The following is a 23,471-nucleotide window of genomic DNA, read 5'->3' as shown; positions in this document are numbered from 1 at the left end:
GACTTAAATCAGTTTATTATAATCTCTTGCTCCGTGCCTTTCTTGGTCTTTCACCAGTGGGTGGTCTCTCTCTTAGGAGGGTAAGTGACAAAATAGTCCTTTTGAGATTCGTCAATCATTTAGAATCTCAAATGATTCCTATATTTCCTTTAGCCAGGCTCTTGCCTCGATTGGGCCAGCTTGTTCCTTGGAACTCTGAGAGCTTAGCGACTTAGAGGTCCTGAAAGAATTTCATACCACATTGTTTCCTCAAGGTGGTGGTTGGGGATAATAGTCTAAGTTCTGTCTAGACAGGTCCATGAATTGCCGTATAGGAGCACCGTCTCGGGCCTCCTTTCCTTACTCGACTTTCTGTTTCCTTAGTATGAAATATTTCATCCTACTCCCCATAATTGGGGTCATCTTTTAATTTAAAATCCTCATTTTCCACTCCATTATGTCATGGGTTCCTTCTATCTTGATGGCGACCTCCCTGACTATCACGTTCAGGGTTTGCTCTAAATCTTATTCCTCAAACTATGGCTCTCATCTAAGTTCTCATCCTTACGCTCTTGAACTTTCGGAACCCAAATTCTATAGGAATACCTCATTATTCCCTTATCATCTTTCTCGATATTAATCTTTTATCTAATTGTTGGCTCTCTGCCTTCATTCATAACTTTTTCTGGCACAATATGATCTTTTCCAAAAATTCGGGCTGTATTGCAATCTCAAACAGCTTTTCGGTACCGGCTCCGGTTACCTTCACTTCTATTTCCATTTTCTCAAAATCTTTTATAAACTCTCCAAAAGACATTATCATCTTGAGTCTCTCCTTTTTACTAAGGGCATCAGCCACCATATTGGCTTTCCCCGAATGATAAAGAATCTCCCAATCATTATTCTTGATTAGCTCTAACTGCCTCCTCTGGCATATGGTGAGCTCTTTCTGCGTGAAAATGTACTAGAGCACTTATGGCTTAGGTAATTCTCGCACTTCTCTCCATACAAGTAGTGCCTCCAATCCTTAGGGTAAAACTATTGCCACGAGCCTAAGCTCATGAGCGGGGATATCGAATTTCATACTACCTTAATTGTCTTGACATGTACGCGATTACCTTACCGTGCTGCATAAGCACGCACCCTAAGCCCTTGTGCGAAGCGTCACTACACTTCACAAAATCTCCTTTTCCATCCGGCAACGCCAGCATAGGGGCCATCACCAACCTCTGCTTCAGTTTTTGAAAGCTGTTCTCGTATTTCTCTGTCCATTCGAACTTCTCAGTCTTACGAGTAAGCCGCGTTAAAGGGGCTACTATCTTTACAACTTGAACGAACCTCCGGTAGTGACCGACCAATCCTACCTCTGGTAGTCGACCTAACCATGGTCATCAATTCATCAGTGGTCCTTTATTCATTCTTGTCAGGATCCTCCATGGGATCCTTCTCAGCAACTATCCCTTCTAGGACAACATCCTCAACCGCTACATCCTCAATATCAACATCATCCGGTCCCGCATTAGGACGCTCTATCGGATCCATAATCTGATCCCCAATAAATTATAAAACATCATCGCGTTGATGTTCCTCAACTTCAGGGTTCGGAGTCCCGCTACCATATACGATAACGAACTACGCTTCTATCGCTACATTTATAAGGGTTCCCATAAGGGTTTTAACTGTCAGTACTACGTTAGGTAGTCCGACTATGAACTTGGCAAGAGTTCTTATTATCTTAGTGAACTTATTATCTTAACGTCCCATCATCTCTGAGGTTTATAACGCTTAGCTCTGATACCATTTCTGTAACACCCCCGGATCCGGGGTCGGGGATCCGGGTTGTCACGGTCTTTCTTTCCACAATATCACTTCACTTAATTAATAATAAATAACCTCATGCTGTGACCCCATACTAACACACACCACAACCCGTTATAGTCTCAGAGATGAAATTGAAATAAATACAAGTCTTTGAATCCACCATTTAACAGTTATTACAACCCAAAATGATTACTTGATAAATTTACAGTTAATTGCCATTATCTGCCACAAGTTATAATTATACATAATTTGATTCTCAAAAGTAGATGGTCTGATCTACAATAGATCTACCTCTGCAGCTATAGCAGCTACAACATCAACGGGAAGACGCGGGACGCTTCTCACGCGCTTGCGCTGGGTCTGCTGGAGTCTGGCCATCTTTCCTAACTGTTGTTGTGTGATGAAGAAATAAAGCAAGGGTGAGCAGCAAGCCCACCAAAATAATATGTATAATGATTTACAATATATGAGCCTACTCATAATACTCATGAAAGTCTTGGTCAAAAGAAATGAACCAAGTTTGATATCTTAATGCGATGAAGTCGCAAAATATTCAGTATATATACATATATACTTTTCAAAATATTGGAAGTCCTCTTCCATGCATAATATATACAAAGTCCCAGTGTATAACTGTATAAAAAAATATCGTTGCAAGGTGATCTCATATATCTAACCTTGTCTCAACGTTTTTCTGAAAATCTTTGTCATGCATAAGATAATCATTTACTAGATATAAGTTTAAAAGATGAAGTTATAAGGTACTCCAATATACTTATATCTTTCCCAAATACTACTTGAACTACCCCCGTTCAAGTTATAATCAGTTTCAAAGGTTCATCACATAGATGAGACTACAAGACAAGATTTGAATAGATTCAATCTTTGAATATCATTATAAATAATGAAGTTACGAGATACTTCATTAAGTCCCGATATATAAATAAATTCATATATATCTCCCATACATTTCCTGAAAACCTCTGTCATGTAAAGTATGAACAGAGTTGCAATATCCAATGAATTTGGAAGGAAAAGAATTTTGGCATAAACCAGATATCTTGCTGATCAGGCAAAGATACCAATAACTAACCTTTTCTACTAGTAGATGGATGAATCCCCCACCGGTCATCACCCTGGCCTCATAAGGACCTTGTGCTGGACCGCCACCCGGCCTCTTACGCGTTGATGGACTGCCACCCAGCCACTTACACAATAATAGACCGTACCCCGGCCTGTCGCTTATGCCGACTCAATTAGATGGGCTTACTTCCCGAACATTGGGCAAGTAATCAATTCATTTACCAAAACTGCAACCTCGTTGCGAATATAAAATACACCACAGAGCCGGATTCCCCAGGTTTTGAGCGAGTATTTAAATCCCCTTAAAAAGGAAGATCTTAAATATAAAAATGAGTTTTGGGATCCGCTCTAACTTTAAAAATCATTTTGAAGACTCGAAAACACTTTAAAGAGTGTTTGGAGTAAAACTGATTTAATGAAGTAAATCAGTCCCCAGTATATTTAGAAAATGTCTGAATATTATTATTTAAATAATATTCCCACAAAGAATAATCTTTATAAAAATAATTGAAGTAGAAGTATTAAAACTTATACTTGAACGAGTATTAAATAATTAAAGATATACTTATATGAAAGTATTATCTTTATTTGTATAATCGAAAATAAGTTTGATTATTGACACCTTATTCTTTAATAAAATAAAGAATATACCTCAGCAAATAATCGGAGTCATAGATCCTCAAATGAATATTCAAATAATATTCATTAAATAATATAAACTGAGTCATAAGCCTTCGAATGAATATTCAAATAATATTCAAATAAATAAATAAAAGGAGTCATACGCCTTCGAATAATATTCGAAATAATATTCAATAATAAAATAAAGTTAAAGTTATCGAATAAACCTTATTCGATTAATAGTTTTAAAAACTATATCCATATATATATATATAAATAAATATATATATATAATATACTCGGGAACATCGACTCCCGGTTTAGAAATATGTTCACCTTTTATCCCCTATACTAAGGGTATACGCAACTACTTGCTTATTTCTAGCATAGGTATTATGCAACTATAAGCATTGAAATCAACAGATAGATAACCAGATTACGAAACAGACATGCATATATACCATATTAGCATGCTCCAATATATCGCAAAATTTGCTAATAACAATCATGCAATATCACAAGATAATGCATATACATATATTTACATCACAACAACAGTATAACGGGTAGAAAACTTGCCTGAGCGACTGGGGTTACGAATGGCTCGGGACGAGTCTGGTAACCTATAAACAACAAGTAAGTTGGAATTAAACCAAAGTCACTTGTAAATCTATACTTTAACTAACTTAGACTCTAACGCTTGTTTTGCGCTCACTGATTCGCTTAAGTCACTCGGGTACCCTCGGCTCCACCATTTTTAATAATTTAACCTTTACGAGTTTTAAAGCGATTCCTTTGCGAGTGTCTTACCAACTGCCTAACACACTTACCATAAATGTTTCATACATTAATTAACCCTTTTTGGTCTTTAACCTATGTTTCAAAGTAAGGCGAGGGGAAAAGTTTCGTTCGCGAAACGCCGTTACTTGAAACGGTCGTTTCTCCTAAACCGTGCATCGGAATCGAACGAACTACATATCAAAACGAAGCTCGTAACATGAGCTATCTAAACATGGCAGTGGTCATAAACTAGCAGGGGGTTCTCAGGTCCTAATGTTATGAACAAAAGCAGTCTAAAGTAAATCGGACATTACGACGACTATGTTTACGCGATTTCCCAATTTTAAACCAATTCAAAACAACCACAATTCAACCACAAATCCAACATACAACCAACACCCATCCTTATCACATCATAACAATCCCAACCAATTCAATTTAATCATTCATACTTATGCCTAAACTTAATTTTAATCATACTTAAGTTCTTTTAAATCAAAACCACAACAATTATCATTCCATTTCACTACCATTCCGATTCCCAAACTCTAAATCATTACAACAAGCTACAATATCATCCTACTAATCAAAATCATCTTATAATATATAGGAATCTAGGGTTTGGAGATGGTATACCTTCCTTGAAGTGGTGGGAGGAGCTAGGAAGCCTTAAGAAGCTTTGAGAAGTCTTAAGAATGCTTGGATCTTTAAGAAAAACAAAAAAAAATTCAAGTTAAAAACTTGAAAACACTATTCATTATCTTCTTCTTTGATTAAATGAAGAAGATTGAGAAGGAATTAATGGCTTAAACTCATGATATAGTCCTAACTAAGCATGAAGATGATTAGGGAATTATCTTACCAATTTAGGATGCTTGGATCTTGAGTTTTGAAATTCTTGCCCATCTGAATAGTGAAAAGCCGAGAGCTTCAAGAACAAAGCCTTGGTTGCTTTTTGATTTTGATGAAAATGATTTTACTTGGCTTGGTTGCTTTGCTTTTGTGTTTGATTTAGTCAATTACCTTCTTGCCCTTGAATTTGTGTGGTTACAAAGCTACCACACCTCCTTCCTTCCCATGTCATGCTTATGTCATCCTCATGATGTCATCCTCCCTTCCTTGTCCTCTTTCTATTGGTTGGATGACATCATCCTCACTAATCCCCTTGATTAACTTCCTAATCGTTTGCCTAATGACCGCTGATCTGTAATACGGTTCGCTTAACTTTCGTTTTCGTTTATCGTTTGAGGGATCATACCCGGGATCTTATTACTTAGGTTCCCTTAACCTTTCTCAATATATTATATTCCTTTTATGATCCTCTCCTATAATCCTTTAATTTAAATCCTTTTTATCCTGTTACCTTTTTCTCAAATCTTTCCGTATCTAGTGTATTTCCGGGAAAAATCAAAGTGTTCGGATTTGGATTCTGACGATCTTTACATACACTTATATCCCATATAAAGTACTAATAAAATCTCAGAATATCCATATCAGAACCCCTACATAGTGTGGCATGAAAAATTTTCTCATTCAGCAAAAACACTATTCATAAGGGTTTCAAAAATTTCCCAAAAATTGGGGTTATTACAATAGGACTCCAAAGTCCACTCCAAATCTGAGACTTGTCCACCAAGTCTCCTAAGCATAATCCAATTCAAATGCATCCCATGCCTATATAAGGGGTCTCACCCCACAATCAGAACTACGTTTTTTACTTGATCCTTAACATACAGTAAGGTACGTAGGCATCTTGTGAAGGCAAATTGAGTCACGAAACACGAGAGCGGTCAAATAAAGCCTTGAAACTCACAAACTCTAGCATTAAACACATTCCAGTTTTTTACCCATAACACATTGTTATCACCATATATTGCCTCTCCCATTTTTCACATTTTCATTAATATCATCAAATAACTTATAATTTACAAAAACCTAATTTAAGTAAAATATCAAAATATAATAAAATTTAGATAACAAAAATTTTAAATATAATGTACGCTGTCTAAAATTATGAATGTCTCAATAATTTAAAATAAAATTAAAAATATTCTTAAAACTCTATTTAAAAAATAAAATGATATAGATTAAGAAATAAGTGTGAAGTTTGAATCATTATAAGATAAAAACAAGTATTCGATCTCGATATAACTTCTAAAACTAAAATTATACTTTAATGTTAGTAACTATCAAATATTGTTATCACGATCTATTACGTCTCCAATTTTTCACATTTTCATAAACATCATTAAATAATTTATAATTTACAAAAACTAAATTAAGTAAATATCAAAATATAATAAAATTTCGATAACAAAAATTTTAAAAAATAATGTACACGGTCTAAACTTATGAAAGTCTCAATAATTTAAAGTAAAATTGAAAATATTCTTAAAACTCTATTTAAAAACTATTAGTAAAAAATTCTAAAACTAAAATTATAATTTAAGGTTGGTAAGTAAAAAATATATGTGAACTATTAGTGGATAACTAAATTTTGTTTGAATTTGTCTTGAGTTCAACTCAGCTCCATTATTCGTGACTAAACTAGTGTTCGGTTCAAATTCGGCTCGTTTATTAGCACACCGATCTTAAACATCAATTTGTGTTCGATTATTAAACTCGGTTCACGAGCCGATCTTGAATATACGATTATTAAACTTGATTCAAATTATTTTGAAAAAGAAGCAAGCACCGCTAAATTCTGACAAAACTCGACTAGACTCGGCTCTAGTCCGAGAACTCGAATTTGGAAGAACTACAGGTCGGTTAAGCGTTAAATAATCCAGTTTTTTTCATTTTATTTTATTAAATTAAATAACCAAGTGTTGGTCAGTAAATCTTGTTCATTCCTGCAGCGTCGGTGGGCACAAAAAACAACAATAAATAAACAGGAGAAGAAAAAGTCTCCCTCTCTTGATATTTCCTCAGCATTAAAACCCTAACAATACCCCCCAATTTCATCCTCGAAAATCGAAAATGAGGCATTTTCAATTCCCCCAGCTCTTAATCCTCTTGTTGTTGTTCATCGCATCAACAATTCCATTGACCTTGGGTGAAATTCGGGTCAGTGAGATCCGATCCGACAATCGGCTGACTATCCCCTTCGATGAGTTCGGGTTTACCCACTCGGGTCGTCTGGATCTCAACGTTTCTCATATCAAACTCTCCAATCCCCAAATCCCTAAACCCGAACTCTCTCAAGTCGGCTTCTTTTTAACCACCCGAGAGTCTTGGCTACATGTTATTGATCAATTGATTCAACGTGACATTCCTTGTTCTCTCAATTCCAATCTTATTAAGCCCGTTTTTGTATTCGATAATCTTGTTGGTGATCGGGTCGATGTGTCTTTCCAAGCTAATGATGCCAATCAATATACGCTTGTTTTCGCTAATTGTGTTCCTAATCTCAAGGTTTCCATGAATGTCAGGTCTGCTATGTTTAATGTGGACCCTCGGACGGGGCACAAGGTTTATTTGTCCGCTGGTAAAACGTCCTTGCCTTCCATTTATTTTGTCTTCTTTTTGCTCTACATTTCGCTTGCTGGTTTTTGGATTTTTACTATATATTCCAAGATTTTGTCGGTTTTTAGGATACATTTCTTTATGTTAGCTGTGCTTGTCTTGAAAGCCTTGAATTTGTTGTGCGAGACGGAGGATAAGTCGTATATTAAGAGAACTGGTACTGCTCATGGTTGGGATGTTTTGTTTTATATTTTTAGTTTTTTCAAGGGGATTATGTTGTTTACTTTGATTGTGTTGATTGGGACGGGTTGGTCATTTATTAAACCGTATTTGCAAGGTAAGGAGAAGAAGGTTTTGATCATTGTCATACCTTTGCAAGTGATTGCTAATGTGGCTCAGATTGTGATTGATGAGACCGGGCCGTTCGGGGAAGATTCGGATACGTGGAAGAAGGTGTTTTTGCTTGTTGATATAGTGTGTTGTTGTGCGGTTTTGTTTCCGATTGTGTGGTCAATTAAGAATCTTCGTGAAGCTGCTAGGACTGATGGAAAGGCTGCTGTGAACTTGATGAAGTTGACGTTGTTTAGGCAGTATTATGTGGTGGTTATATGTTATATCTACTTTACGAGGGTTGTGGTGTATGCACTAGAAACTATTACATCATATCGGTACGAGTGGACCTCTGTGGTGGCTGCTGAACTGGCTACACTTGCTTTTTACATATTCACTGGATATAATTTCAGGCCTAAGGCTCACAATCCATATTTTGCAATTGATGATGAAGAAGAGGAAGCTGCTTCTGAAGCACTCAAAATGGAAGAAGAATTTGAATTGTGATTGTCATTTTTTTGTGCTTAAAGATGAGATTAGCAAGGTCTGTTAAGTTGAAGTTTGGTTATGTCATAGATCAGTTTACCTTCTTGTGCATCTTAAATACTGCTTAATGCCCTTATACTGTGCAGTTTGCTTTCTAGTCTATCTGTTGCCGATTGTGATGGGTTATAAGATAAAAGAGTTGTGTACAAATGGTCCACTATTTGGCCAATAAAGATATTGTTCTGAATGTCTTTGTATTACTCCGTACTACCTTCTTGTTAGTTTCTTTTATTCTTATGAGGAGTGCCATTTCTTTGCTATCACTGCTAGTTTAGTGTCTTGAACATCTTATCATACTAGGATAGTAAATTATTATATTGAATAACAAAACTTTGAATAATATGTTTGCCTCTGATATGTTCGGAAGGCTCAAGATGACTCTGTGACGTTCTTCCCACCAGGAGTTGCTCAAGGTTGGCATACTTAACAGTAACATGAGACCTCATGAAATTGTATGGATCCTTCTTTAGTATTTTCTTTTGATTTGGCTTAGTGTTCATGTTACTTGCATATACTATATTGTTCCTTCAACTTAGGTTCGGAAGCAAGTTCGGCGCAATCTGTGTTTGATATGCAGGGCAAGTTGCAATCTATACGTGTAGGTAGAGTTGAAAACAAATCTATGTGTAGGTAGAGTTGAAAACAAATCTATGTGTAGTTCATTCTTTTTTCAGTTTTCTGTTTATATCTTGGCATTGTTGTTGAGTCGCTTGACTAGTCACGACTTGACTTGTCGGACACCCCGGTCAACTCGACCATATTTTTTGGTAAAATGATGAAACCAAGCTTGCAGGCATCTGTGAATACCTTTGCAGGGCTAAATTAGCTTTGGCTATTTTCAATCATACTAATAAAAGTGGCCTGAGCTTGGAAGCCTCCGAGTCCTTTGAAATATGGTGATAGAAATGGTTGTTTTGTTTGTTCTTTTGTTCGAGCAATGTAGACACTAGGAATTAAGCCTTATTTTCATGATTTCATCATATAAAATCATGTCACTGTATGTATATCAGTGAAAGGTGGTTCGATGTTCTGAGTCCTTGATTCTTTATTTTTGTTTTTCTCGAGGGAGTGGAGAGAACAAAGGATTTTTATTTATGTTTTAGACTAAAGTGGGATTCTTATTTTTAATTACTATGAATTTATTTTTGTTTTCGTTGACCCGGCATCCAAAATATACAAAACAAATAACTAGTATCGTCAAGGACCAACTGTTCACTTGCTTTATTAGTGACATGCTCATAACAATTTCTCTTGCAAAAACAAAATCTGCACACGGCACTGGACAAACATTCACACTATATATTAAAGATCAGGTTTGCAGTTGAGAAAACTGTTAAGAAGACCATTTCCACATACTTCAACCACTGAAGAGCAACAGTAACAGAAGAATCCCATTAAACAAGCCTTCCAAGAAGTTTCATATTCGAAAGTCAACTAGACAGACAATGTCTACAGAATTCAACTTAACATGCAACATAAAATAAACCGCCTAAAGCCTTCAGATTCCATCACACAACCCCTAGAGGGAAGACCAGGCTCTGAGATATAGAGGACCAAAATACCTTATAATAAACTCTGTATCTAGTATGTATAGGTAGATATATATCAGCTGGGATCAGTGTAGAGGAGAGGCGGGTTATTCTCACTGCATAGTAGTGCGTGGAGCGCGTGGTCGGACAGGAGTCTTCGATGGGCTTACCCTGCATGAAAAAATACACATATTAACGCAATTGGCGTATTAATAGAGAGAAAACAAATTGACAAATGTTTAGAATGACTGACCTAATTGGCAGTGATCCCATGACTGCACCACTGCAGTTTAGTGCTGCAATGGCACTCTCAGCCTACAAGGGAAGAAATCAGAATATATAACTTGTGGATGACAACAGCTCGAAATAATTAGAACATAAAAGGTGCATGTAACATTAAAAATTAATAATCTGAAAAGAGCTCATAAACTCAAAAATTGCAAATGGCAGAAATTATAACCAACTCCTTCCAGGCTAATATGGTATGCATTACCTTCATTAAAGACAGTCATAAAAAGGTTACAAACTCATTGATTTTTCATTTGTTGCGAATTTCTCATTATCATGACTGAACAACATAGGTATAGGCATTGTAATTGAATGACCCGACACGGATACGATTGAAGGGAAGAAAATTTGCTTCTATATAAAGAAAACAATAATAATCCTGATGTATTACTCCGGCTATAATATTTTTACTAAAAATGTAAAGTTTGCAATTAACAATATAACATGTTGCCATGTTGTCCTGATGTTATATTATGATGAGAAGACATAAAATAAACATTCAACTGGTCTGTGCAAAGAGCCGAACCAGCATTTTTAAAACAGTTCTAATGCCTTTAACTGCGGATGGAGTAGAAAGGAATTACAGTATTTTCGTAAAGTATTGACAAAACACATGTATGGCTCCTTTACATCCTGCTCTCTCAGATATGTACATGACATGTGAGAGACGTTAAGTTTCAACATCCTCAATGACCTATCAGTCTATGTAACTAAAGCAATAAATTTTTGGTACATGTCAAAAATGTATTCATATTATGTATACTCTTAAGCCGAGAAATCTGTTTAAATTTGAATCATTAAACTCAAGCAACTCATTAGGCTTTTACCACAACAGTACACGTATAGACCACAGCTTATTACTCCCTCTGCATTTAAATATTTGAAGTTTGACTTTTTGGCACACATTGTCAGGAAGTTTAACCACATACTTGGAATTATAATTTTTGAAATAATAATTATAACAATGTGGTCAAAGCTCCTAAAGATGTGTGCCAACAAGTCAGGCATCATATATTTAAAAGAAGAGGGAGTAATACTATCACTGTATTATCAGTATAATTCACACATTCAAGCAGCACTACTAATCCAACGTGCATATTGGCGACAATCATTTTGGGCACGCAGAATGGCCAAAATGACTTAATTAGCTATCTGACTTTGTTGCATTACTCAAGCTTGTTTAGAATTTAACTGCAGAATCTCTTACCATGATAAATATGAATTAGTATTTTATGTTCATAGTTTTACCATTCCTAAAAATTCAGAAAAATATGATTACCTAGTCAATAACAATAAGATATTTTTTAATGCAGTAATTCTCTTAATTGCCTCTTTAAATTCAGCTGATCTGCCAGGTTGAGACAATTAATTAAGTCATTAGCCTTTCCAACTCCAGCAATACAGAAACCAAACAAACTAGTGGGAATGCAGAAAAGGCAAAAACCGTTCTTTCAATTATTTTTGTGCCAAATACTAATGGAGAGATGAGAGGGGGCTTGGCAGATATAGTATTTATGGTTACGAAGAGTACAACAATCATAAACAAACTAAATAAAATATATTACTTTTGAATCCTGGACGACCTACACTCTTCCTTTTATATCCGAATTTAAGTAAAACAGTTCAACCAGCGTCGTGCATTTTTATGCCAAACCATGTCTCCAAAATAAAAAACAAGGTTTGCACCATGTAAATCTACTTAGAAAATGAATCAGATACACTATCTAGATCACATTTTCTTGTACAATGCCAAAAACGTTTCGTCAAACAGAAAATAAAAAACTATGGGTTTGCATCATGTAACTTTACTCGGAAAATCGAATCCTATACACTATCTAGATCACATTATCCCGTATATATAAGCTACACTGTCAAAAATGTCCATAAAACCATGTTAAAAAACCAGGATTTGCAATTAAACAAACACAAGCAGTCAAGGGTTTCATATATTGCATTAGAGTAGAGAAATAGGCAGCAATCTCATAACTATACTCCCTGTAAAAGTTCTTAACTTACCATTACAAACTCTACAAATGCAATACGAGTTGAATAATGATAGTCTCCAAGAAGCCTCAAACGATAAACCTCAAGTAGATGAGACATTTCATAATTCAAGACTAGAAATCAAGAAGTAGAGGCACTTTCAGTTTTGCTACGTTAGCAGCTACTAACCTCTCCACGGAAATGCTCAAAAAAGAGTTTGATATCTGCTTGAGTAACCTGGAATGGAAAGCAATCATTGATCTTGTTATTATTTTGCTTTCCACGGCTATTCTCGAAAGTGGAAATACATGTTTGACATTTTCCAGAATTACCTTCTTATCGATATTTGTTCAATAGATTGTTCTTGAACACATCTCCCTTTCATCTTCGGACTGGTGAACAAAGAAAAACACAATAAATAACTAAAGTTCTTACTTTAAATGTGTTCGATATTTATTTTCTAAATCAGTTTCCAAAATTTTTAGAGCATCAGAATTTTAGCATAGTGAACCAAGATACTTACACACGTGGTAAAAATGTTGGATTAACAAATGCAATTGCAGTAATTTTAGCATAGTGAACCAAGATACTTACACGTGGTAAAAATGTTGGATTAACAGGTGCAATTGCAGTTTTTGAAGGCAAAACCCTAACTGGATAGAAACCAAGCATAGTTCCAGCAAGACCCAAAGCATTCCTTGCACCTTCTGCACTCAAAAAAACAATGCAACATTACCCCCAACTAACTGGTCAAACTACATTAGGTGTTTCAAGAATAAAGTTCCTCAGCTTACCCTATCCATAAACTCAATAAAGGCAAAGCGGAGAACAGAATTAGGGTCACCACAGACACGACAGTCGACAACCTTCATCAAAGTTATATGAGTCAGCAAGACACTTTTACTAGGAAAAACACAAGGAAATTGCAATAAGTAAGGAATGACCTGCCCGCAACCAATAAATAGGGTTGCAAGTTGTTCCTCGGTAACCTGAAGCCAACAGCCAAAATAAACTATAGTTGTTGAACAACAGAAAATTAAAAGATAGAACACACCATTTCCTTACCTGCTGATCAATATCACAAACATAAACTGTCCTCCTGATAATCTCCTCTCTCTGAGCCACACTGGTCATACTATTAACCCTTTTCTTAGCATGTCCATAGCCAGTTTTCTTCTGAGTATACATACACAAACAAAAAAAAAGTACATACTTTCATAAAATTAAAACAAATCTAACCTTTGATACTATATTCACCATATCATCAACTAAGCAGGAAAATTTAGAACATTACGAAGTACAAGAACATTCCAACTTTAAGACACCCCCGGGAATATAATACAAACATATTGCAAAAACTAAACAAAAATTGATAAACATTCATAAAAGATACCCTTGTGGTGGAAATTCCATTGGCAACCGGAGAATTGAGTTGCATTACGAAACCATTATCAGCGGAAACATAACCAAAATGAGCAGCAATTTGGTGCAGGAAGGGCTTATAATTAACAAGGGAAGGTGGAACAAACTCCTCAGCCATAGGATTCAATTTGGACAACATTTCCTCCAAGTCTCTCATCATCATCATCATCATCATCATCATCTGGTGGGTCCCACCATTTACATTCTGCTTGACTATGCTCATCTCTTCACCACCAACGCCGTTAGGCAGCTCCTTAACAAAACTACTTGTGTGATCATTTGACCAGCCATTACTAATAGTTTTTGAGTGATCCACCCAGTTATGAGCCACTGAGTTGGCATTCTCAACAACCCGCCATACTCGATCCCCCTTGTTAAATTTCACACCCCTCTTTCTATCTAATCCGATCAATATATAAAAAATATACACAGATTAGAAAATGGGAATAGAAAACAAGATTAATAAATGATAAAGATTCTATAATTTTGCCATATTTAAAAAAGAAAAAGAAAAAGGGAATAAGAAGAAAAGTGAGTAGCAAATATGAGTAGTATATTACCTGGTAGTGAATATATAAATATTTATAGTGTAAATCATGAAATGCATTGCGCCATTTGAGAAGGATAAAGATGAAGGCGGGGATACTTGAAAACTGAAACACGGAAAAAAGAGAGTACAACTTGTGTTTTTTAAGTCCCGTCACCGAGAAGACAACACAATGTAATGTTGTGAGTTGTTGGGCCAAGAAGAATAGGAGATCGGAAAGAAGCTGTAAAATGTGTAATAAGGCCCCTAAAGTAAGAGGGGAAGCACATCTTGTAAAGGAAGCCCGTTAAGGACTCCTTATAAATAGAAGGCTATTGTTTTACTTGTAAAATGTTGAAAAATTAAAATATCAATAAGAGAGTAGTTGCTCCTAAATATATGGCGCATTAATAGGGTTATCATTTGGCGCTAAAAATAGTTCTTAAATTTGATATTCCAACATGATTATTGAAGAAGCAGACCCAGAAAAATGTGGGAAAACGACTGAGATCCAAACTGTTTAGAAATCAGAACATGCTGTTCCACTTGAGAAGGATAAAATACCCTTGACCTTCAAGCCAAGACGGTTGTTTCCGATGGAGGATGATCCCCACCGGAAGGATCTTAGGCGCAAAAACAGCCAGTTAAGCGTAAGAGGAGAGTACTTAAGGATACTCGTACTCGTATCCTCACAGAAAAAGGGAAGCAAGTGCTTTTAAGTGATGCTAGGTTGCATTTGCAAAAGTTGAAACAGAAGAAACTTTTGCTAGAACAGGAGATAAAGGGTGTTGAGGGCTCAGATGAAGAAATGAAAATGCTAGAAGCTGAAACTCAACGCTTGGAGGCGAAGTTGGAGAAAATAAGAGAGATTCAACGATTGCAACAGGAGTTAGAGCAAGCATCGATCAAGGAAGGTGGTGATGAAGAGCTTGATAATGTAGAACTATCAGCAGACGATGATTACTGCTATGATGAGGATGAAGTTTCTACGGAATCTATATATTTAAAACCTCGGCGACCTAAAACAACGTTATCAGGGGGTGTTTCACAAAGGTCGATTTTAACAAACTCGATCTCACAGGAGAAATTATTAAAAATACAAGAAGATATGGCGCAGTTACGAGATCTAGTCCGCACGCAATCGAGGTTTGAAGCCCCAATGGAAAGCCCATTATCTCGAAGCATCGAGGAAGCAAAGATAGACAGGTCTTTAAAGACTCCGGCTCTCGATCAGTTTGACGGATCTTCCGATCCATCAGGTTTTCTCAACACCTTTGATGGTCGTATGGCATTTTTTAGGCATTCAGAAGTGGCCCGCTGTCAATTCTTTTCTACATGCTTACAGGGCACTGCTTTACGTAGGTATAACAATCTACCGCCTAGGTCCATCAACTCTTGGACTACGTTGAAGACTAAGTTTCAGACGAGATTCTCAAGCAACTACATAGGTGGCAAAATCACACATCTTTGATCACAATGCGACAACGGCCTAGCGAATCTCTGAGAAGCTATTTAGGCCACTTTCGTCAAGCCATATCTAAAATAACAGACTTAGAGGAAACATTGGCAGTCAATTACTTAGCAGCAGGCATTGATGGAAATCGATATGGCATACTGCTAGAAGAACTCATTGAGAAACATCCCCAAAATCTCCATGCAGCTTTCCAGATTGTGGAACACCGTATAACATTACAAGAGGTAGTATGGAGTATACGGTCTCCGAGACATTCCTACCAAAGGTACGATTGATCAAAAACTTACAGCCCCTGAACCCCGAAATCGCGAGGCTACAGGTCAAAATCACCTCGACGTTCTCCAGAAAAAAGAAACACTCGGAGAGAGGAAAAATACGCTCTTCGAAGTCGAGAGCATCAAAGGCATCCTGTGACGGATCGAAGATGGTAAGGCCAGGATAGAAAAGAGAAGGAATTTACTAAACTTACTGTAGACAAAGCCATAATTTTAACAATTCTAAAAACAGAACCCGAATTTCGACCCCCAAGGCCGATGAAGACTGGTCGCCCTCCAAGCTCTTGCTATTGTGATTATCATGAGGACACCGGTCATACCACAGAGTAATGCTATCAACTAAGCAATTTAATCGAATCCAAGATTAAGAAAGGCCACTTCCTTCATTATATTGAAGGTCGAGGCCAAACTCATCAACGATAAAATGACAGAATAGTCGATGTGATTTTTGGAGGCTATGTTGCCGGAGGTATGTCAAACAATTCTAGAAAGTCATATGCCCGAGAGGTGTGTAATGTAAATCCAGAATGCCCTAAAACACACAAGACATCCCCGTCTCTTGTCATTTCTTTCTCTGATGATGATTACTCTCCAGATATTATTCGAGGCCATCAAGACGCCTTAGTCATCACAGCCAAAATCGGCACAAACACAGTAAAGAAAGTCCTTGTCGATAATGGTAGCTCTGTTGATATTCTGTATCATCATGCTTTGGCAAGAATGGACACAGGGGAGAGGAAGTTAGATAATACCCATTCTCCCTTATATGATTTTACAAGGAATGAAGTTAAAGTTGTGGGTACAATCGATTTGCCAGTCTTTTTCGGTACATTGCCTTGTCAAATATGGAAAGTCGTTAAGTTTCACATTGTCAGCGCGACCTCGAGCTATAACGCTATTCTGGGAAGGACGACAATTTCAGCGCTTCAAGCCATTACGTCGATACCCCACTTAAAGATGAAATTTTCGACGAAATTTGGGGTAGGAGAAATGTGTGGTGATCAGGCTGTATTACGATAATGTTATTTCACCACAGTGGTACCTAAAAGACAGGAATATGAGCATCAGTCAGTCAACCAAGTCATCGAGAGACCCCTAGTTACTGGATCTAATCCTCCATGAAAAGTAAGAAAGTCTGAATATTTTGAACCTTCTGGTACTCTCGATGTCCAGAGGGATACAACAGTCTCTCCGGTCGGTGAAATGATTGAAATTGAGGTTGTAGAAGGTTCCCCCGAAAAAATAGTTAAGATTGGGAAAGATTTGAGCCCCCACGTGTAGAAAGAGTTAACAAGTTTGATACGCGAGTACGCTGACATCTTTGCTTGGTCACCCTCTGAGATGCCGGGAATTCCAATCACTGTGGCCCGTCATTCGTTGTATATCAACCCTTTGAGAAAACCAGTCAAACAAAAGAAATAAACTTGATCTGATGAAAAGCGTCGGGCTATCGATGACGAACTTGATCGACTTCTAAAGGCTCGTTTCATCGAACCGGTAAAATTCCCCACATGGATTGCGAATGTCGTGCTAGTAAAGAAAAGCAATGGCAAATGAAAAATGTGCATCGATTACTCATACCTCAATAGAGCGTGTCCTAAAGATTATTATCCATTACCAAATATTGATCAACTCATTGATGCAACAGCAGGTCATGAGTTGCTATCATTTATGGACGCATTCTCAGGCTATAATAAAATCAAATTGGATGATCAAGATTGGGAACAAACAGCATTCATCACACATCGAGGTGGGTTTGCCTACGGAAATATGCCATTTGGTCTTATAAATGCGGGGCAACATTTCAACAAATGATGGATTACATTTTTAAAGGTCAAATCGGAAGGAACATGGAGGTGTACGTTGACGACATGATATCAAAGTCAAAAATTGCGGACCATCATACCGACGACCTGCGAGAGACATTTGAAAACATACGCTTAAACGACATGAGGTTGAACCCTGCAAAATGCTCCTTTGGTTTAACGTTAGGGAAATTCCTGGGGTTTCTTGTCTCGCGAGGTATAGAGGCAGGTTCCGCACAAATAAAAGCCATAACGGAAATGAAAGACCCCTTGACAGTCAAAGAAGTTCAACGACTGACAGGGTATATTGCGGCCCTTCGCAGGTTTATACCACAAGCTTCCAAAAGTTGTAGTCCTTTTTTCAAAGTCATCAAAGAAACTTCAAAGAATAAAAAATTAGTGTGGGACACTGCATGCAAAGATAGTTTTGAAGCATTAAAAACATTCTTGACAAAAACCCATGTCCTTGCTAGGGCACTACCACAAGAAGAATGAAAAGTCTACATTTCTGCCTCCGATATGTCGGTAGCTGCAGTCCTGGTCAAAGACTTCGAGGGACACAAGGCCCCTGTGTACTATATTAGTCATGCCTTATAGGACGCTGAGACTCTCTACCCTTCGGTAGAAAAGCTTGTGTACGCCCTCGTTGTAACAAGTAGGAAATTACGCCACTACTTCCAGGGCCGACAGATTAAAGTCATGACTGATCAACCATTAAAATGCATCTTACATAGGCCCGACATGACAGGTCGACTTGCTGCATGGACCATCGAGCTTAGTCAGTTTCACATTGAATATCTTCCTCGGAATGCGATGAAAGCCCAGGCTTTATCGGACTTTATAGTAGAATGCCAATTTGCCACTCCATAAAATAAGAACAATTTGTTCACTCAAAAGGCATGGACTTTACACTTCGATGGATCTTCCACAATGTTAATAGGGGGTGCATGTGTGATTTTAATTAGTCCAGAAGGTTTCAAAATACAATAAGCACTAAAAAATTTATTCTTTGTAACGAAAAAATGTGGCTGAGTATGAAGCCCTGCTCGCAGGACTACATTTGGCAAATAAGCTTGAGGTGAAGGTGATAGAAACATTTGGTGACTCTCAACTCATTGTTAAACAGCTACATGGTGAGTTTAATGCGCACGACCCTCGAATGTCAGCATATCTAGTTCTTGCCAATACTTTGCTACAAAGAATTCCTTCATGGACTATTAAAAATATCTGTTGAGAGGAGAATCAGTTGGTCGATGCCTTGTCCAAGCTAGCATCCTCGACCGTTATAACTTCAGAAGCGATTTATGTGGAAGAAAAGGTTACGCCATCTATCGGGATACTAAGCATCAACCAGATAGCTGTGGTGTCTGACTGGCGTCAACCAATATTAGAATACATTTTGATGGACAGGTTACCAGAGGAAAAGAGTTTGGCCAGAGCCATCGCAAAGAAGGCAAAAAACTACTGTGTCTTGAACGACAAACTCTATAGACGGGGCATCGTAGAATCACTCCTTCGATGTTTAGGGCCAGAGGAAGCTCAGGCCTCGATAATAGAGGTTCACACCGATATTTATGGAGATCATTTGGGAAGAAAAAATTTAGCTTTCAAATTAGTGCGTCAAGGTTTCTTTTGGCCAACAATGTGACGCGATTGTGAAGACTTTGTTCGAAAATACAAGTCATGTCAAATCTACGGAACAGTATCACATCGACCTTCAGTAGAAAAGATTCATGTCCTCAATCCTTGCCCATTTTTCTAGTGGGGCATTGACATTGTAGGACCATTCCAGAAATCCAAGAATCAAGCTCAATATATCGTGGTCGCTGTTGACTACGCGACAAAATGGATTGAAGCTCGACCTCTCGCAAAAATATGTGAGAAAGAGATGGTAAAATTCCTGATGGAATACATCATTTTTCGGTTTGGTGTACCAAGAATTATAGTCACCGATAATGGAACTCCGTTTGTGGGGTAAAAATTCACAACAACTTTGACACAACTCAAGATAAGGCATGTCAAGTCATCAATGGCCTACCCACAAGCTAATGGGCAAGTGGTAGTTTCTAACCGTACAATCTTACAAGGACTCAAGAAAAGGGTCGATGAGCTACCTAGACCATGGGTCGATGAACTCCCCAATGTACTATGGTCTTACAGAACAACTGCAAAGATTGCGACTGGGATCTCTCCATTCAGAATGACATTTGGCCTCGAAGCTGTTTCCCCCGTCGAAGTCTTCCTAAACTCCCCAAGGGCCGAGCACTTTGATTCTGATAGCTCGCAGGAAGGACTCAACCTTCATAACATCCTTTTAGAAGAAGTTAGAGATGAGACAACAGCGAAAGTTCTTCAACACCAAGAAAAAACGGCGGCTTACTTCAACAAAAAGGTGAAGGTGAAAAAGTTTCTTGTCGGAGATCTAGTACTTCGAGAGTCGACAGCATCACAACCTACTATAATAGGGAAGTTCAAGGCCCCGTGGGATGGTCCCTATCAGGTGACCGACATCGTGGCACCGGAGACTTATCGGCTGACATAGCTCGACGGGACTATAGTAAAAAACACCTGGAATGGCATCCATCTAAAGAAGTTCTATCAGTGATTTGTTACGAGAAGTTAGGAATGAACGCTTCTTTTTCCGCCTATGAAATTGTTTTAACAAAAAGGGGTTGATATGAGATCCCCGTTAAAATTCCATTAAATTATTAATAAAAATTTCATTCCCTACTACTTCAAGTTGCGAACATTCTATAATAAACTCATGCCAGGAAAACAGGGAAGGGCATTATCAGTCAAAACGATGACTTATAATATTAGCATTATAAGTCAAAGCATTATAGTATTAGCAAAAACAATGTTTACAGTATTAATAAATCACAAGTGGGCAATAAGTTTTCAATTCTTATGATACATAATTCATATAGACTGGACGACATGAAACCATCAGGGGCGAACAAGATATTTCCTGCTTTAAACATAGAAGGCACATAGACAATTCATGATATAAACGAACAATAGCAAAAAGGAAATAGATAGTAAAATGAAATCTGAGAAAAACTTGCTAAGACTGATTAATAATATTTCACAATTTCAAATATAGTCTTATCAAATTAAACCAACCAACGAGGTATTCCTCACCTCAAAATATCAAAAATAAGCCAACCAACAAGTTCATATATTGTATTATCAAAATAAACCAACCAACAAGTCAAGTCAAAGTGCCTAAAAATCCATAAATCAAGGTTACACAAAATCACGAGGCATTCCTCGCCTTCACAGGTTGTTGGGCTCTTCAACCACTTGCTCCGACCCTTTGTGAAAGGATGCATAGTCCCGGAGGTAGTTTTCAAAGCTATGGTCTGACACATCGATACCCGCAGATTGCATCCTTGTATAGTAGTGTCCATAACCATCCCCGAGAGCTTTAGCAATATCCTCTACCCCCTTATCCACTTCTAGCTTAAGGAAAAATTTTCCTTCTCTAAAGCTTGATACTTTTCACGCAAGATCGACAACTCGTCCTCTAAATCCTTTTTTCCCTTTTGTTCATCAGACAGGGATTTCTCCAACTCTTTCACATGAACTTCAACCTCTTCCATCCCCTTCCCAAGATTTCCATTCGCAACTTCAAGCTCACTCACCTAAGCAAATTTTTAAAACCAAAGCATATCAAAACCACGATAAAAAAAGAGAGAAGAGAGAGGAAATTAACTCATACCTTTGATCGATAGCTAGAGTTGGCTTTAGACAGCTCCGTGATTCGATCCTTCATAACCCCCAGCTCAACGACCATCTTCTTCTTCTCTCTTTTCAGGGTCTCACATTCCTCCTCGACCTTCGAAGGTAGGCTCGAATCTTCATCAGCTTTATAATCCTCCAGGATATGTGTAACATCGGACAAAAACTAACACCAAACAGATACATTAATAAAAAAACACGTAATAAATAGAAAGAGGGAAGAAAGAATGGTACCCGCCCCGTGCGTCCTAAACAACAATCCACAAGCTAACTTATCGTCCTTTTTTCATAGGCACTGGAGTCTTGTGGCAAGTTAAAAACACGAAAAGCTCGAAGGGGCACTGTTGAACCTCCAGTCCAACGCTTGGAGGGGCGGATCTCAACATGAGTAACCTCCTTGTTAGTCGTTGCTGCGACTATAGGACGCATTATACCTCGATTACCAATTAATGTGAGCGCTTTATTCACATCATCCCCAGGGACACCTTCCACAATCTTTTTTCCCATAGGACAAGGTGACGGAGGAACCTCAACCTCGACCTTTTACGAGAGGTATTTCTGACGATCCTCTCTGTACCTCCCTCAACACGGTCCCAAAATCGTCCAATAACTTGATGGACACTGAGTGTGATGATGGCTTCTTTACAACTCTTGGCTTATCCACGGCCCCAGAAGCAGACTTCTGCACGAGCATCATAATGGCTTTGTCCATTTCCTTTGAAAACCCACTCTCCAACAACTTCTTTAACTACTTTCCTGAAACTGAAAGGGAAATAAAAAAGACAGAAAAATATGTTAAAATAAAAAATAAAAAAGAGAGAAACTAACTTAAAAATAATTTAACTAAAATTAAAAAGGAAAGATATATAATATCAATAACATTACAAATTTAAATCCTTACGGCAGTGTTCCTCGAGAAACCGAGGGTCTTTCAAATTATTATGAGTAAAAACGGGCCTCGGCCCCTGAAACGCATTAAGGTGCGCAACTTCAAATGTGTCTAAATTATTTAAATATTCAACAGTCGATTGCGATACTTTATGACAAGGCCTTACAAACTCAAGATCCTTTCCACCAACATAGATCCACTTGGGATGATAACCAGAATTCGAAGATTTAGCACTAACTATCTTAGAACGATTCTTTCGAGCGTCGAAATACACTTGTCCATTGTAATAACGGCCACAGTATATAGAAAAAACAACTTGATTGAAGGAATTCAATTTTTTTCATTACACAATTCTATATACCCACTTATCTGGGCGACGGAATTTGGGGACAACTGTGCAATACCACAACCTATGGCTTCATACATTGCAAGGTAAAAAGGGTGCATAGGTAGTCGAAGGCCGTACTCAAACATAATTAAAGGAATGTCGTGCATACCGAACTCCGGCATCAGCCACACCCGATCATCAGCCCCCGGGACCCTAAACCTATATCCATTTTTTAAATCTACCCAAGAACCTAAATTTGCCACGTCTAATTCATGGTTAGAATAGTGACTAATATAGTCGATGCTACTACCGTGTGGAAACTCAATTCGACCTAACTCTAAATCATTCTGAAGAACTTTTTCCCTAAATGCCACGGTAAGAGGGCTCATAGGAGGAGAAGTCTTCGGTACAGCCTCGACATCTAAGAAAAAATCTTCATCGTTCATAAAATCAAACGAGGCACATGAATTCAGATTGGGGATTTCCAAATTATCTAGGTTCAAAGACGACTCTTCATCCCCCTCTTCCAGGGGACGCTTTCCTGAGGGTGTTTGGGATGAAGAACAACTAAATTAGCCATGGATTT

At 37.6% G+C, this 23,471-nt stretch overlaps 4 protein-coding genes across 6 annotated transcripts; 3 read left to right on the top strand and 1 right to left on the bottom strand.

Annotated features, from left to right (window-relative positions):
* Nucleotides 1–7,125: 7,125 nt before the first annotated feature.
* Nucleotides 7,126–8,812, top strand: LOC141713054 (protein CANDIDATE G-PROTEIN COUPLED RECEPTOR 7-like). The gene has a single exon (XM_074516270.1). The coding sequence runs from the start codon at nucleotides 7,264–7,266 to the stop codon at nucleotides 8,584–8,586; it is 1,323 nt and encodes a 440-aa protein (XP_074372371.1). The 5' UTR covers nucleotides 7,126–7,263; the 3' UTR covers nucleotides 8,587–8,812.
* A 1,092-nt stretch (nucleotides 8,813–9,904) lies between these two features.
* Nucleotides 9,905–14,603, bottom strand: LOC141713053 (polyadenylate-binding protein-interacting protein 12-like). Of its 3 annotated transcripts, none has more exons than XM_074516268.1 (10): nucleotides 14,408–14,603; nucleotides 13,819–14,246; nucleotides 13,491–13,598; nucleotides 13,370–13,414; nucleotides 13,220–13,291; nucleotides 13,020–13,132; nucleotides 12,758–12,817; nucleotides 12,615–12,662; nucleotides 10,408–10,469; nucleotides 9,905–10,325 (listed from the first exon to the last, which is right to left on the bottom strand). In XM_074516268.1, exons 2-9 carry the CDS (start codon nucleotides 14,068–14,070, stop codon nucleotides 10,445–10,447), a joined length of 723 nt encoding a protein of 240 aa, XP_074372369.1. In that variant the 5' UTR covers nucleotides 14,071–14,246; nucleotides 14,408–14,603; the 3' UTR covers nucleotides 9,905–10,325; nucleotides 10,408–10,444. The 3 variants fall into 3 exon arrangements, with proteins under 3 accessions (XP_074372369.1, XP_074372368.1, XP_074372370.1); XM_074516267.1 differs by having other exon boundaries at nucleotides 13,491–13,601; nucleotides 14,408–14,600; XM_074516269.1 differs by lacking the exon at nucleotides 13,370–13,414 and having other exon boundaries at nucleotides 13,491–13,601; nucleotides 14,408–14,602.
* A 1,990-nt stretch (nucleotides 14,604–16,593) lies between these two features.
* Nucleotides 16,594–17,142, top strand: LOC141714787 (uncharacterized). The gene has a single exon (XM_074518286.1). It carries the CDS (start codon nucleotides 16,594–16,596, stop codon nucleotides 17,140–17,142), a length of 549 nt encoding a protein of 182 aa, XP_074374387.1.
* A 2,814-nt stretch (nucleotides 17,143–19,956) lies between these two features.
* On the top strand, nucleotides 19,957–20,469 carry LOC141714786 (uncharacterized). Its single transcript, XM_074518285.1, has one exon. It carries the CDS (start codon nucleotides 19,957–19,959, stop codon nucleotides 20,467–20,469), a length of 513 nt encoding a protein of 170 aa, XP_074374386.1.
* The last annotated feature ends 3,002 nt before the right edge of the window (nucleotides 20,470–23,471 follow it).

This window comes from Apium graveolens, chromosome 3 (assembly GCF_009905375.1).
Source record: "Apium graveolens cultivar Ventura chromosome 3, ASM990537v1, whole genome shotgun sequence".
Classification (NCBI taxonomy): Eukaryota; Viridiplantae; Streptophyta; class Magnoliopsida; order Apiales; family Apiaceae; genus Apium; species Apium graveolens.
Note: the sequence above shows the minus strand (reverse complement) of the source record. Positions and strands in the feature narration are given on the sequence as shown.

Excerpts from the sequence above, each read along its gene's own strand:
- LOC141714786 (XM_074518285.1), top strand. The coding sequence starts at position 19,957 with ATGGCCTACCCACAAGCTAATGGGCAAGTGGTAGTTTCTAACCGTACA.
- LOC141713053 (XM_074516267.1), bottom strand. The coding sequence starts at position 14,070 with ATGAGCATAGTCAAGCAGAATGTAAATGGTGGGACCCACCAGATGATG. Across the intron at positions 13,415-13,490 it reads TTTGTGATATTGATCAGCAG|GTTACCGAGGAACAACTTGC; the intron begins GTAAGGAAATGG and ends TGTTGGCTTCAG. Across the intron at positions 13,133-13,219 it reads TTATTGAGTTTATGGATAGG|AAGGTGCAAGGAATGCTTTG; the intron begins GTAAGCTGAGGA and ends TTTTGAGTGCAG.
- LOC141714787 (XM_074518286.1), top strand. The coding sequence starts at position 16,594 with ATGTCAAACAATTCTAGAAAGTCATATGCCCGAGAGGTGTGTAATGTA.
- LOC141713054 (XM_074516270.1), top strand. The coding sequence starts at position 7,264 with ATGAGGCATTTTCAATTCCCCCAGCTCTTAATCCTCTTGTTGTTGTTC.